Here is a 14,065-nt window from a genome sequence, read left to right as displayed (position 1 = left end):
TGAACTTGAAAAGGCTTTTTCAGTCTTTGTTAGAGGCTTATTTGCTTAAAATATAATACAACCCTCACAATTAGAATCTAACTGTAAAGTGCTCTTAAATAAATACCTGGGTGCACTTAATTTTAATACTGACCTTCAAACTTAAAATGCAAGTTTGTATTTGTTTGTTGCATGTGTGGTTGTCCTTATTTCACAGTATCAGTTGCTCTTCTCTGTGTTCAGATTTAAATATGCCCCTAAAAGCCCTGACAGCATGCCTCTGTCCCTGTTTGGAATTGGCCAGTTATAGAAATTCGTTTGTGTTGAAACAAAAGAAAGAAGTGAGTGCATAAGAAGAAGATTGAAAGAACTGAGAGAACTCAAAATACAGAGATAGATGGAATCTGGGTCTGAAATGTGTACACCAGCAGTATTTGTTCCTTACTGGTGGTTTTTTAAAATGAATTGGTCAAATACCAACATGTAAGCACGGTGATGCAGCTTGCGTGTATGAGCATATGTATAATAAGGCACTAAATAGGTGCCTAATATTAAAGAATTCTGCTAAGCCCGTGTGTCTGGCAATTTGCACAGACACATCAAAGTTAGAAACATGTCAAACTAAACCCTCACGATGAACACACTATTGAATATTTGTCGCGTTAAATAAATGCATAATTAATGAAGGCTACTACCAACATTCAGAGTACAAATAAGCCTCCTCTGGTCCAAAGAAACCATCAGTGAGAGGTGTATAATTTGATAAAAGATGCTCATATCATTTGAACAGATCAGATGCTACTGAAGCCCTCTAGATGACCTTCCTACAGTGAGTGTGTGTTTTTTTTTTTTTTTTTTCTATTGCCTACTTACACATTCACTAAGGTCCAGCAAAAGATAAATATCTCCCTTTTATACTATGCTGTGGGCAAAATTCTGGCCCATTTTGTCTTTGTCTAATTATGCCTTGATTGGCACCAGTGTATGCATACACAAACAACACAGACCAATATGCATTAATCATGCATTACACATTCCAAAACTGTTCATTCACAAGACTTCAAGTCCTGACTTACTCTTATTCCTCCTTGAACACTAAATAACTAACCTCTCAGCTTTCCATTCCTTAAATGAGCCTTCTTTGAACCATCCGCCAAACCCCATAAACTATTCAAACTGAAACTTTTGTCCTATTAGAATCACTAATAGTAAAGAGAGAATCATTATTGTACTGCCATTCCCGCCTCATTAATTTGTGTTTGATGCCACTTGAGCACTCAGTAATATGTGTTCTCTGAATACAGACTGGTACGCCTCAAAATGAGATTGCCAGTTAATTAGTGTATAGTGCCGCTGCATCACTGCTAGACTAAGTGCCATCGGATTATTGCGTGTTCTCACACAAAAGTTCACTCAAAGGTAATGAGTAGAAATAAATGGAGGAATAGTTAACTGAGTTAAAATACAAGAAATCAGCAGCTTGGGTGTCTATGCACACACATCTCAAAGACATCATGAAGCTCCATCATGCACAGGTGTTATGGCTGATTAAGATTATGGTTTTTCCAAAAACCTTTGGATGCATGGTAATGTTTCTGAAATTTGGATAAATGGGGTGTGCTGTGAACCGCATGTCAATGACTAAAGGAACACTAAAAGGAGATAAAAATGACAAAATCTGTTAAATATATCTTTATCATCTAGGTTCCTAAACTATGTTGGTTATGGTTACAGTGGCATGGCTAATTTTAACCATGCATAAATACATAATTTCTGGTCATAACTTTTACAGGATAAACAAGCGAGCCGCTCTTCCTACTGATTTAGAGAATTATCATTATTGTTGTCCTTGTAGTTTCTGTATTCCCTCTGTATCCCCTCTCCCTATAGACACTGACAAGCCCAGGTGAATCTATGATCTGTCAGTGATTCTAACAGGCCTCACACACCACTTTTCCTCCCTCCTGTCACATCCCTTTCTGCCAGTGAGCGAGTGATCAAGCTGTTAAACTAATGTTTTGACACCTGAGCTCAAGAACTTTTTTTCAGTTTCTTTCTTGTTCTCATGAATCTGTGACTAAGAAGACAGTGAAAGCACACACACACACACACACACACACACACACACACACACACACACACACACACACACACACACTTACACTCTTTATGAAAATAATTGATACGACCAAATGCTATTCTTCTTTGTTCTCCTGTTCCCTCCATATCTCTCCTCCTCCTTTCTTGGTTAGCAGGGGTCCAAAAGGCTTGAGGCTGATTCGACAGAGTGCTGTCAGACCCCTACTGTGTGGCCTCTCAGCCTGGGAGATGCTGTTACCACGGGAGACCTTCCGAAGAGCCACACGGCATGCATGTTAATGCCAGCACAGTGACCTCACAGCACGGCCCTACTGCCCCTGTGAAAACTGCTGCCAGAGAAAATGAAAGGGTGCTCGCACTATGGGCTGAGGTGGTACAGCAGCCCTGTTAGTGCAGGGTCTTTATAGCACCCCATGCTGCTTGGCATATCAGACTAAAAAAAAAGTTTGTTACACCTGTTCTGCATATCACAGGGAATTTCTGCTGCCAGTCTCAAACACTAACAAAGTAAACCTTTCTTTACAGTAGAGTATAGAGCATATAACATAGTATAGAGCAAAAGCATTAGAAGAACATTCAAACTGCTCTGAAAAAAAATCCACCCAGGGCTACAGACCAACATTCTTTCACAACCAAATTTCTCAAATGATTTCTATTTATGATTACATGTAACTGTGTGTGGACGTATGGCATTTTCATCACACTGGTTCTTTTAACTGCTTCATTTGCTAAATGGCAATAAATCACCATATTCATCTAATAGTGTCTCGTCAAATCTGCATTTAATGTTTCACAATAGATATGTTTCTATCAATTTGTTCAAGCAGTCTGAATTTGTTGGATTAATTTAGTTCTGACTGTTGGTGCAGGTTGTCAAACCATTAAAATTTCTAACAAGAAGGTCAATACACTGCAAACTGATCAAAGAGCACAAACTGTCCATGATTATATACAGGGCTATTGAGAATCTAATTATTTATGATTCTGCTTGTTTCATAAGCTGCATTTATTTGCTCTCCCCTTTACCTCTTATAAGGCTTGCATAATGCTGCATCCATTCAATACTGGCTAATGCAGAATAAGTGCAATAAGGGCAACAAAGCTATCTCAGTACCTCCACACAATTTCACATAGATATCAATGCAAGAACTTCTCTCACTGAAAACTATTAGTCACTTTGATGCTCTCCTATGTTGCCTGTGTTAACATGGGATTCCTCCGGAAGCTCAGAACACTAACAAAAATGAGTCACATACAAAACCATTTTTTTGCACTTGCAATAACATGTCTGCATTCATTTCTTTATAACAATAATCACCAAATAACATTTTTTGCTCGTCACAGGCATACTCAGCAGTGAAGTGGAGCTGCTAAAAAGCATGACAACCAAGGCCTCAGTTAACATCTATTTAGCATTTTAACCACAGGCCTGAAAGGCAGTATTTTTTTTCACTAATGGCCTGTTTGTGCTGGCTTTCAGCTGGTCCAGATCTCGCTGTAATTTTGAAACGCTAATAGCACCATGGAGAGATGGGTGGTTACCACTCCATGCAGCCCCTCAAAAAAAAAACCACATGTATTCCATCCAGAGGAAATCGATCTCTGAACACGGGTCACCCTCTGATCAAAGAAGTCAAGGCAGAAAAGAGAAAAGTGAGAAGTGTTTGTGTGGTGTGCGTGGTGTGTAAGTGAGTGCGTGTGTTTGTGTGGTGGTGGGGGGGGGGGGGGGGGGTTGGAAGGAGAGAGAAAAAGAAAAGGAGGACAGTGAGTGAATGATGAAATACTGTGTTGAGAAGAAGGAGAGTGGCACCACTATGACGAGAAAGAGGAGCGTACACAGACGCGGGTGTTTGAAGTCTGGCCGATGTGGTAGACAAAACAAAGCCACACAGACAATGGGAAGATAATAAAGAAAGACTGTTTTCCTTCCCCTACAGCAGCATGTTCTCCATGTTTTGCACATGACAAATAAAGACAATCTGCCAAATTCTTTCACTCTCAGCTAATACAAAGACAATCCTTGGAGCAACATGTCAGCTTGTTGCTATTTTAAGGCTCCTAAATGACTTTGTGCTTTTGACCAACATACACACTGTCCAGGTTTCCCAAAGCAATTGTGATTTTTACATTTACAAAAAAAATTGGTACACTTTTCACTGGTACACCTCAAAACCTCAAAACCAAGTTTAAACAGATACTCCACTGAGTCTGAGCATCAGGAAGGTGTGAAAATGCAAAACTCTGGATTGCAAGCACATTAAACACCCAAATAGTGTAAATTTACAACATGCGAACGGAAAAAAAACTTTTGCTGTCAGTACTGCTCACACACAGTCTCTACAGGGATCTTTCTGTGTATTTCTAAACTCACACCAACTCTCATACGTGAATAAAGAGTGTCAACTGGAGTGCAGTGGACTACAGTGTTTTGATATACAAGTCCATGTACAAAACAGCTAGAAAAATGAAAGGAACTGCACGTAAAGTAGCTCCGAGTGGCTTGTATGGCAGCAGATGAAGTAATATGCAGGTAGACATGAGGAGAGGAGAGTGCTGCTGAGTGCTTCATTATGCATGGCGCGGAGAGAGTATCAGGTTAGTTCCATTCGTCAGTGGACGAATGGAACCAGCACAATCAGATAAAAGAAGAGTTTTTGTATTTCAGCAAGAGTACAATCCCATCCCAAATCTCATTACTTAAAGGCTTTTCACATTGCCATTTTAATCCATGTTGGTTTGAAAGACTGATGTCATTCAAATAAACATTATTATTGTAATATCAGCTCATTGACACTACCTTTTTTTTAAACCTCAGAGAAAATACAGCTCATTTTCAAAAGAAAAATGACTTTTTTGGTGATTCAGTATGAAAGTCCCTGTAGAAAAAGCCCACACAAAAGCAGCTCACTCTTGTAGGCAATACAGCTCTCTAGTGAGAAGATATACATACAGTAACTGTACTATTTTCGAGTGTAGACGTGCAATACATTGAACATTGATTGTCCTTTTTCACCGAAGAACAGGAGAAGGATCTAGTGGTGTTTAAGTCCTAATGCAAGCAGTTCTGCACTGGAGAGATACTGCACACAAAAAGGGAGAGGGAGATGAGGGGGAAGCTGCACAGAAGAAAAGTGTGTGGTTCTTTGATGTTGAGTGGGTTTAAATGCACACACAGGCCCCAGATCAGGGCTGTGATACTCCCTGGCAGACATTATACTAAACCCCTTTTCCTCAGATCATCACACAAAGCATATCTGAGAGGAGGAAAAATCAAATCAAATCTATTTTTTCCTGTTCCTCTGTTCCTAGCTCTATTCATCCTTATCCTTTGGCCCACTCATTTCCTCCCTCCTCCTCTTCCTTCTACGTCCCCCTATCTTTCTCACTTCGTCACATCTTCATCCCGTACCATTCTGTTGCATGCTCTTTTACGCTCCCTTGAAAGCCAGTCACACTGATTTCCCACCACATAATCCTGATTAGTGCTTCAAAGTCTCCACCAACTCCTTCAGACCCAAACACCCCCCATGCACCCTCAGAATGTGTGTCTTATGAATTTGTTTGTTTATGGGTTCAAATAAAAGACAATCTAACGTGAGGTATTCACCCTGAATCTTGCTAATAGAGTCAGGCCCAATCTGCCCACTCACACTCTACACGCTCACGTACACTAACCTACAGTTAACAGGGAAAAGTTGCTAATAGTGTCAGGGTTATAATAAAAGATTAGCATGTCTAAGTTTCTGACTTAATTTCAGCCCAAGGCCTTTTTCTCCCAGCATGAATGAATATAAGGTCCCATGAATTAATCTATTTCAGGGTGGTGTATTAATGGATCCCTGTAAACATTCCTTTCATCTTTGAAGATCACCTGAATGAGACTCAGCCATGAATCAGCACGATTTTTGGAGATGGAGAATGGAGATGGTTTGTTTGTTGCTGGCTAACAGGTTCTTTTATTCCATTTCATGTCTTGACAGTCTAACAGACAGCCTGTGATAAGTCAGGGTGTAAGGCCATCACTAATGTGCTCCCTGTCACTGATACATCCTAGAATCCCCCCATTCCGTCCTTGCCTCTGCCAATTTCCAATCCATTTTAGCTCTCACGATTCTTATTTCTCTGCTACAGCACCTGCTTAATATATCCCTGTGCTATTTTGTAAGGAACACATAGCTTACAGCTAATGGGCCGTTATTATAATATAACACTAGACAAAAATCCATAATGGCAGCCACTGAAGTCGTTAAATAAATTTGAGGGACTTTCTGGACTTTAGCTATTTAAAAATTAAGAAATGTGGAGAAATGTATAATGTGAGCAGTGGATGAATAAATTATAATGGTAAATGATTTAAATGGCAATGTGTATATGGCTTGAATTAAATTGTGTGGAAAGTTATGAGTGTAAGATCAGAAGCCATAAGGAATGTGAATTTTTAAACAAACAATTCAAAACCCAGCGCAGCCACTAAACGCAACTTTAACCCACACTTCCAGTTGAAGAAGAGCTTCAAAGCTTAGGCTTTATCAAATGATGTGTAGAATGGGATGTGTCGTGCCCTTCACCCCCTGCAAAGATGAAAAAAAGGTAAAGTAGCTCTTTAAAAAAATAGAAAAAAACAAAAAAATTTATTCAGATTCAAACGAAAATCAAGACCTTTTCAACAAAATGCATGTGCCACAATTGCTGGCACCCAGACAGCCAGTCATCTGCTTTAATATTTTGAAAGGAAAGATTACAAAGATGGGCATCTGAGACCATGTTTCTTTACAGACCCTTTCAAGATTATCCAGGGTCCTAGACACTCTCTTCTGCACTGTAATTAAAGGTTTTTATGTGGTTTAGATCAGTGAAATACTAGGTGCTTATGGTTTACTGAGACTTTTTTCTAATGGAAAAAAAGTGAAAACATGGAACTCCAACATTTTTCCTTTTTTTCCAGTACACTTACAGTGATTCCTGGAGATTTCTATTACGGTCATACTCGTTACACATGGCAACAAATCAAATGTGGGTCCTCTTAGATACATTTTTACAGTATTTTTGACCATTTCCTGTCTTATGAAGGTCAAAATTCAAATATGTATCCCAGCTGTTGAAGTCATGAATTACAGCATGAGATGCTTTAAATGTAAATGCATGCATTAAATGTTACACTTTAAGGTCTTTAGTTACCTCGTTTTCACTATAGTTGTCAATAATGGTGCTTTTTATTACTTCAGGAAAAGTGGATTTTTAAAAATCATTTTAGAGAACTGTTGTGGGCACTGTACATTAATGTGCAATGTATATAAATTTCCCTTCAACCAGAACATTGCCGCCTTGTGCAGGAATGAGAGATGAGGAGAAGCGCACAAGAATGAACAGTATTCATTAGGTTTTTGGCGAGACTTCTGGAGGGGGACAAATTCACAGAATGAAAGGAAGATTGGCAAAGACCACCATAAAAAGGCGTGCAGTGTAGGAGGAAAGAGAGCAGAGAGAGAGAGAGAGCAAGAGGAGAGAGAGTGAAATAGATGAAGATCAATGTGAGAAAATCCTTGATGGAAAAAAAGAGCTGAGAGGATAAAGAGAAGAGGAGGTCAAGCCAGGCAGGGATGCACTCATGAACAAAAGAAACAATCTAATAATGAACGAGTTTGAGATAACAAAAAAAAAAAAAACAATTTGGAATCATAAAATGTTCTTTTCTCTTTGGCAAGAAAGCCAGCATTTAAGACTCAATACTAATTTTCAGTGGGAAATGCTGTGGTCTGATTAAATATACACAAACTGTAAAATAAATAACATTTTCACAGAGCAGCATTCAATGAGGGTTAGAGCAAGTAAGGTAAAAGTACATTAAAGCTTCAGTATTTATTCATAAATTTTCCTCAAAATGAGACAAATGAACAAAACCATGAAAGTGTCTAATCTAGTTCATGTAGTAGAGTTCCGGTTTTTGCTCAAATTACAGCCTTGCACAACTAAAGTGCTAAAGCATAACCTGGCTAAGCATAAAACATTTCAGAGAAGTTCAATGTAGTGAACCAAGAAACCATTACCACAGGTTTACTGACACAGCACAGCCAGGAAATTGCATTTAAAACTGTAAAAGAGAAAACCAAACAGGCTATTATGCCATCTTATGTGTACAAAACTTCCAGTGAACATCTGACTCAAATCAGTATTTGCAAGGAAACAGCATACTGAACAAAATGATCTATCAATCTAAAAGTATATGGTTTATATGTTATAAAATATCACACTCATCTGTTGAAATTAAGCATGGAAAAAACTTTCACTATGATGACCACCTAAAATTCTAAATTAATTATGCATTAAATAGAATTGGGATACATGGTGGTGCTGTGATCACACCCCCAAAGTTGTATCTGTGGAGTTGTGCTCTGCATGGGTCTCTTCCATCAAAAAGGTATAAAAAGCAAATGACCAAATGCTCAGCATACAAAATATATACATGTTTTTAAATGTTTGCAAATGACCGGACCAAAAATAATACCCTAATTCAAAAATAATCAAATTTACTCCAGTTTGTCTATTAAATGACACTTAGTTGTTGCCAAATGACTGAGGGTTTTTAGATCATATTAGCCTTAGATTCAATATTAGAATATTGAGGATTATTTCTGCTAAAATGCACAAGTATGTGACTTCATGGGTGGTAGTAGCCTAGTAAGTAAACTGCATCACCTATGAACCAGATGAACAGACTGTAGGTCCATAGGACCATAGGTCCCCCCATGCTCCAGATGGACTGTCCCTGTAACTACTCATTGCCATAAAAACTGGCATGATATGTTTACTTAACATAACATGTGGTGTTCACGGTTTAATCCAGAAATAAACAATACATTTTTATTGTGTGATGACATACTACTTAGATGACCACAGTGCGGTTGGAGCCTATTGCTTTTTCTAGATTCTTTGACCACAGTAAGCAGTGCAGACTATGGCTCTTCTACAGCGATGAGGTGAGACACAGTGACTGTGCTGTATGGACAGTGGGAGCTGCTCTTAAACACAGGGGACTATTTGCCGTTATAAAGGCATTCGTACTGGCAAATAAATTTTGAGTTCTATCCTGTAATTTGGCTGAAAATATCTTATTGCTAATTGACCATGTGTTAATACTTTATGGATGTGTTGTGTGCAGAAGGGTCAAGTGTGGGGGGTGTCAACTGTAGGGCCTGTCAAAGCCCATTGAGACATACTGTAAGTGATTTTGGGCTATATAAGAAATAAATGTTGTTGTTGTTGTTGTGTGTTATGTGATTTCAAGCATTCTTGTCATTTAAAATGTTATAATCTATTTACACTAGCTTCAAGTCTATTGTCTGGACTGGCAGTCTGACAATAATTTATCTCTAAAAATGTCTGGTATTGATGGAGACATAATACTTTTAAAACTGATTCATCTAAATGGTTTTATTAAATAAATAGCTTACAAAGATAAATTCCTGAGGGACAACTAATGTTCCAGCGTACCACCCTCTATGTATCAGCAAACTGTACCTGACACTTCACCTCTCCTACCACATCTTGTCTGGGTATCCTGCACCCATGCTGTTACGCCATGGCACTGACATTTTTCAGGTTCCAGTAGCCTGTCTTTGCATTGATTCTAATGAGCATGATGGAAGAGTGGGCGGACATAGCAGTGATGCTGAGTGCCAAAGAGTCATGGAGACATGGACTGGCTAATTGGTGCAAATTCTTCATCTCATATGCTGAGACAATCACTGACTCTTTTTGTCATGCATTTGCTATCAATTTACATTTAAGTGACCTGTGTGTACAGGGAAAAAAATATGTGGCAAAAAATCTGCTTGATCCCTTCAATCAACTTCTCATTAACACTCTCTCAGTTTCTCCAAGCAAGAGCTGGAGAAGCCTCCATCAGCTACATACTGCTTCCATTCTTTATCATAATTTTTAATTCCATTGTACGTCGCATTAAATTATTTTTCTTTAAAGAAACAAAAGGATTTTCCAAAGGTCCACTTAAACTGCAGTAACTAACATGTAGAAAAAGGAACAGCAGTCGAAAATGATCCAATCAAGTAAAACAAAACTTAAAAAGCAAAGAAGACAAAATTTAGAACCTGCCAATTAAATCACCGCCTCAGGTCACCTGGTCAGCAAAAGTTTGAGACTCTCAGCACCCCAGCTGTCGGAAGTAGACATGGAGCATGAATTTCAATAAATACAGTTTAAACACACTCGAAGGTAATTGGATGGCTACAGGGTGAAGAAGTGTGTGTAAACAAATGTACTTTGTTTACACAATTATTATACAGTACATATCAGGTAGTATTTCTCATTTGGATAATTGGAAGGGGCGGGGCCGCACCCCGGTGCTGCATCTTGACCAGCCGTCTGACCAACACAGGAAGTAAACAAGCTGTATTTGAGAACAATTTTTGTTTAAAGGACAAGACTTCCATATAAATCACCCACAAAATTAAGTACCCGTGCCAATAAGTTCTAGGCATTATTACATCATACTTACAAACAAGCACACTATAGAATGAAAGAACAAGGAACATAGCGGAACAGATAAAAACTATTTCCTTTTAGGCAAAGACATCAAAAACTTGATGTGGCATAGTGATGGGCAACTTAAACTAAAGAGGGTTTAATTTGAAGGTTTGGTTGCATCTTGTGTTGTGATCCACAATTTCTCTAGCCTGTTCTAAGTCAGACTGCCTGCATTTCATATTTTTCCTGTCCTCTCCAAAGCCAGAGCACTTGAAAGCTGAATCATGTCAGGCGCGTCCGTTAAGTACTAAAAAAAACAGTGCAAATTAAATATTGATGAAAAAAAAAACAAAAAAAAAACAAGGAGCATGCTACCTTCATTTACAAAGATAAAAAGAAGCCAGCTCATTTGACACTTATTTAGAGCGGGAGGCATTTAATCAGGAAAGAACACACTCTAGGACACATTTAGAAAACAACAGACGTAAAGGATCAAACAGATGAACAAAAGCTCATTCTTTTGGAGGTTTGGTGCATGGCTCAGGCCGAGGCCTACCTTCACTCCTCGGATGCGGAACTCTGCGAGGGCGCGGTTCATTTTGGTGGCAGCGGTGGGCAGGTCCTTGCCACTGGAGATGACCTTGACCAAGAGTGAGTCATAGTGCGGAGAGATGAGCGCGCCCTGGAAGGCCGAGGCACTGTCCAGACGGATACCCATACCCTCTCCACTCCTGAACACCTGGGCAAGGGAAGAGAGAGAGAGCAAACCAGAGAGAAGAGAGAGAGAGAGCTGTCAGTTAAAAATCAGTAGCAAAAATCGAAATGACTAAACACTCTAACAATCTTTATAATTAAAACAGTCTTCTCCTGCTTAGTTCTATCACAGCCACAATCCCTCAAACAGAGTACTCCAGGTGTGAGTACACAGGGCAGAATGTGGGTGAGTGACACGTTCAAGGACACTGTGAGAACCCAGGAGAGGGGGAATGAAGAGGGGTCACGGACACAGAACACTTCTACAGAATCCCCGGTGTATGAGGCACAAGCTGATTAAAAAGGAGAAGGAGGGCACAAGTGCCAAGGTAATTAAAAAAGCGCCAGGTCTGTCCTCTCACTGTTCAATGCTACTCCTCGACTTCTATATCGTTCTATCTCTGCTGCTATCTTCTGGACGCTCTCTTATTCGTCGCCTTCTCTCTTTCAGGCTTTGACCTTCCCTGGTTTTAAAGGATACTTTTCTGAAAACAGAATCAATGAGGGGAGAGGGAAAAGAGAAAGAGAAAGATAGAGAGAGACAAACCAAGATGATGAGATCTCAGCTCCTTCTGCAGATGCCACTGCTTCTCACTGATCCAATTATCCAGAGTCACTCCCCCAGCAAATTAACCAAATCTACACTCTATTATAAAAATCTCACCTGTAATTTTACATTAGGGATTAAAAAATAAATGCTTTAAATTGTAGTTCATTCAAAGCAGAAACATCACTTTTACATTATGTTCCAGTGTTCCATGGCCTCTCATCTAATTAATAGCCAATTGTAATGATACAGTTGAACAGTTCATGTAGGGAGCAAAGATTCTTCATGTGAGACGGGGGTGATGGGGGGTTGCGGTATGGAATGTCAGTTTGCTACTTATGAAGTGTGTTTTATGAAAAAGTGATGTAAAAAATGCTGTTGTCTTTTTTACAATAGAAAATTGTAAAATGACAAATAATTGTGCGAATAATTGATTCACAAAAGGTTCCCATCTCAAACATTTTCAGTACATACTTTGGACTAACAGACATGTTTTTAGGAAATAATTGAGGACAATTGATGCCAATTATATTCATTATTTCTTTAATTCACCCAACTCTCACTCAAGCCTTTTTTCTCTTCTTCTATCTCCATTTTTACTGGCAAGTTATGTCATGCAACTGTTTCCTTCCAATTCTGTCTCAAGTGTCAGTTAAAGGGTCCAGACAGACTTCTGATGTTGCTGCGGATTTAATGTCAATTACAGGATCACAGAGAACTGGGCCATGGGCAGCCCATGAAACAGACATTCAGAGAGAGACAGGCGCAAGAGGGAGAGGTCCCATTCATCACCCAGTTTTATTGGTTTAGTTCCAGTGTTGATCTAGGAATAGAGATGTGTGCTGTGTTGTTTGTCAAGTCTCAGAAAAAGTAGAGAAAAAAACATCCAGAAAAAGAGCCGTGAAGCAAGTCTGTTGCCTGAACAATAACTGAATGGACATACAGCTCTCAGTAAGCCAGACTTGATCAGCCATTAAACACATGACGAGACCCTCAAAACATTTTCAAATGCAACTGTTTCACACCCACTAGCAGAAATCAAATGTCACTCGCTCACCCCATCTAACAGAAATTAAATTAGACATTTTCTGATAAATGTTCAGCTTAGCATATTAGGGGGGAAAGATGTGCTTAGCAATTCTGCCATTGGCTTTGCCTTCCATTTCAAGCTCTATCAAGTTGCACTTTAAAATTACTTTTTGACAATTGCCAAAGCCTCTGTAAATTAAATGTTTAGAAAGCCATAAATAGTCTGAAATGTGCAGTATAAATTATATAAATAAAATAATGCCGACTGACTTCCCCTGACTGTCGGCTCTTATTGGACTGTTTTTTTTTTCTAGAGAAGAGCAACATCAGAATTCAGAAAGGCACAAGGTTAAAGCTGAAGGCTCATTTTAACCAGCCCATGAAGCACCATATTATCTGGCTGATAGATACCCAACTGAATCCAGCGCTACATTCGAAAAGGCAGCAGGAATGAGAATCTAACTCCCTCATAATGATTATATTCCGCAGAAGCTGATTTTCGGAACACACCTAATACACTCTTTTCACGTCTTCCAATTAAGCTGGAATCTCTGAAGGAGAAAATGGATTTATTCCTCCACCAGGTACTAAATGTATTTGTCTCCAAGGCTGAACAGAGAGAAGTATAAATTCCACAGTTACCCCATCACCTTAGCCTTCTTCTTCATTAGCATTGTAACACGCTCCTGTTAACCTTAAATCAGTGCTATACGTCACGTCAAGCTTCGGAAATGCATGTGTCGCTGGCGTGTTGTCCTTGGAGACAAGGCCGGCGATCTTAGCGCTGCAGAAGGGGGAAGACGGATATGGGTTTTTCGGGCTAGGTGGAATATATACAGCGGCTAATAATGTAATGGCCTTCTGAAAGGGCCGCGAGCACTGCTGTGCAGGTATGGAGATGATATTTGTTTGCTGATGCCGGCTGAACAGGGTTGTCAGATTTAACCTTTTTAAACATTGCCAGTGGCATGAGTGGTTGAATAGAAAGCTTTTAAAAGTCAAACGCCTCCCCCCTTTATTCTGCCACAAAGTGTGCGCATGTGTGTCTACTGCATCTGGAGTATGGCTGAATACTGTATGCTTCCGACTATTAAAGATTTCAGCATTTTTTACGTTTAAAAGATGCTTTCACTTTCATTAGAATAGAGCAATTCAGAACATAGTGTAAAAATG

General features: G+C 39.3%; 1 protein-coding gene across 1 annotated transcript in view; it reads right to left on the bottom strand.

Moving 5' to 3' along the window:
* Positions 1–14,065, bottom strand: part of pcxb (pyruvate carboxylase b) — a 126,312-nt gene that overhangs the window by 47,638 nt on the left and 64,609 nt on the right. The window contains exon 10 of the mRNA XM_028963971.1: positions 11,120–11,302. Coding sequence (XP_028819804.1) covers positions 11,120–11,302 — 183 coding nt within the window. The remainder of the gene's footprint in view (positions 1–11,119; positions 11,303–14,065) is intronic.

The sequence above is a fragment of the Denticeps clupeoides genome, chromosome 1 (assembly GCF_900700375.1).
Source record: "Denticeps clupeoides chromosome 1, fDenClu1.1, whole genome shotgun sequence".
NCBI classification, from domain to species: domain Eukaryota; kingdom Metazoa; phylum Chordata; class Actinopteri; order Clupeiformes; family Denticipitidae; genus Denticeps; species Denticeps clupeoides.
This window is presented reverse-complemented; position numbering and strand designations above follow the sequence as displayed.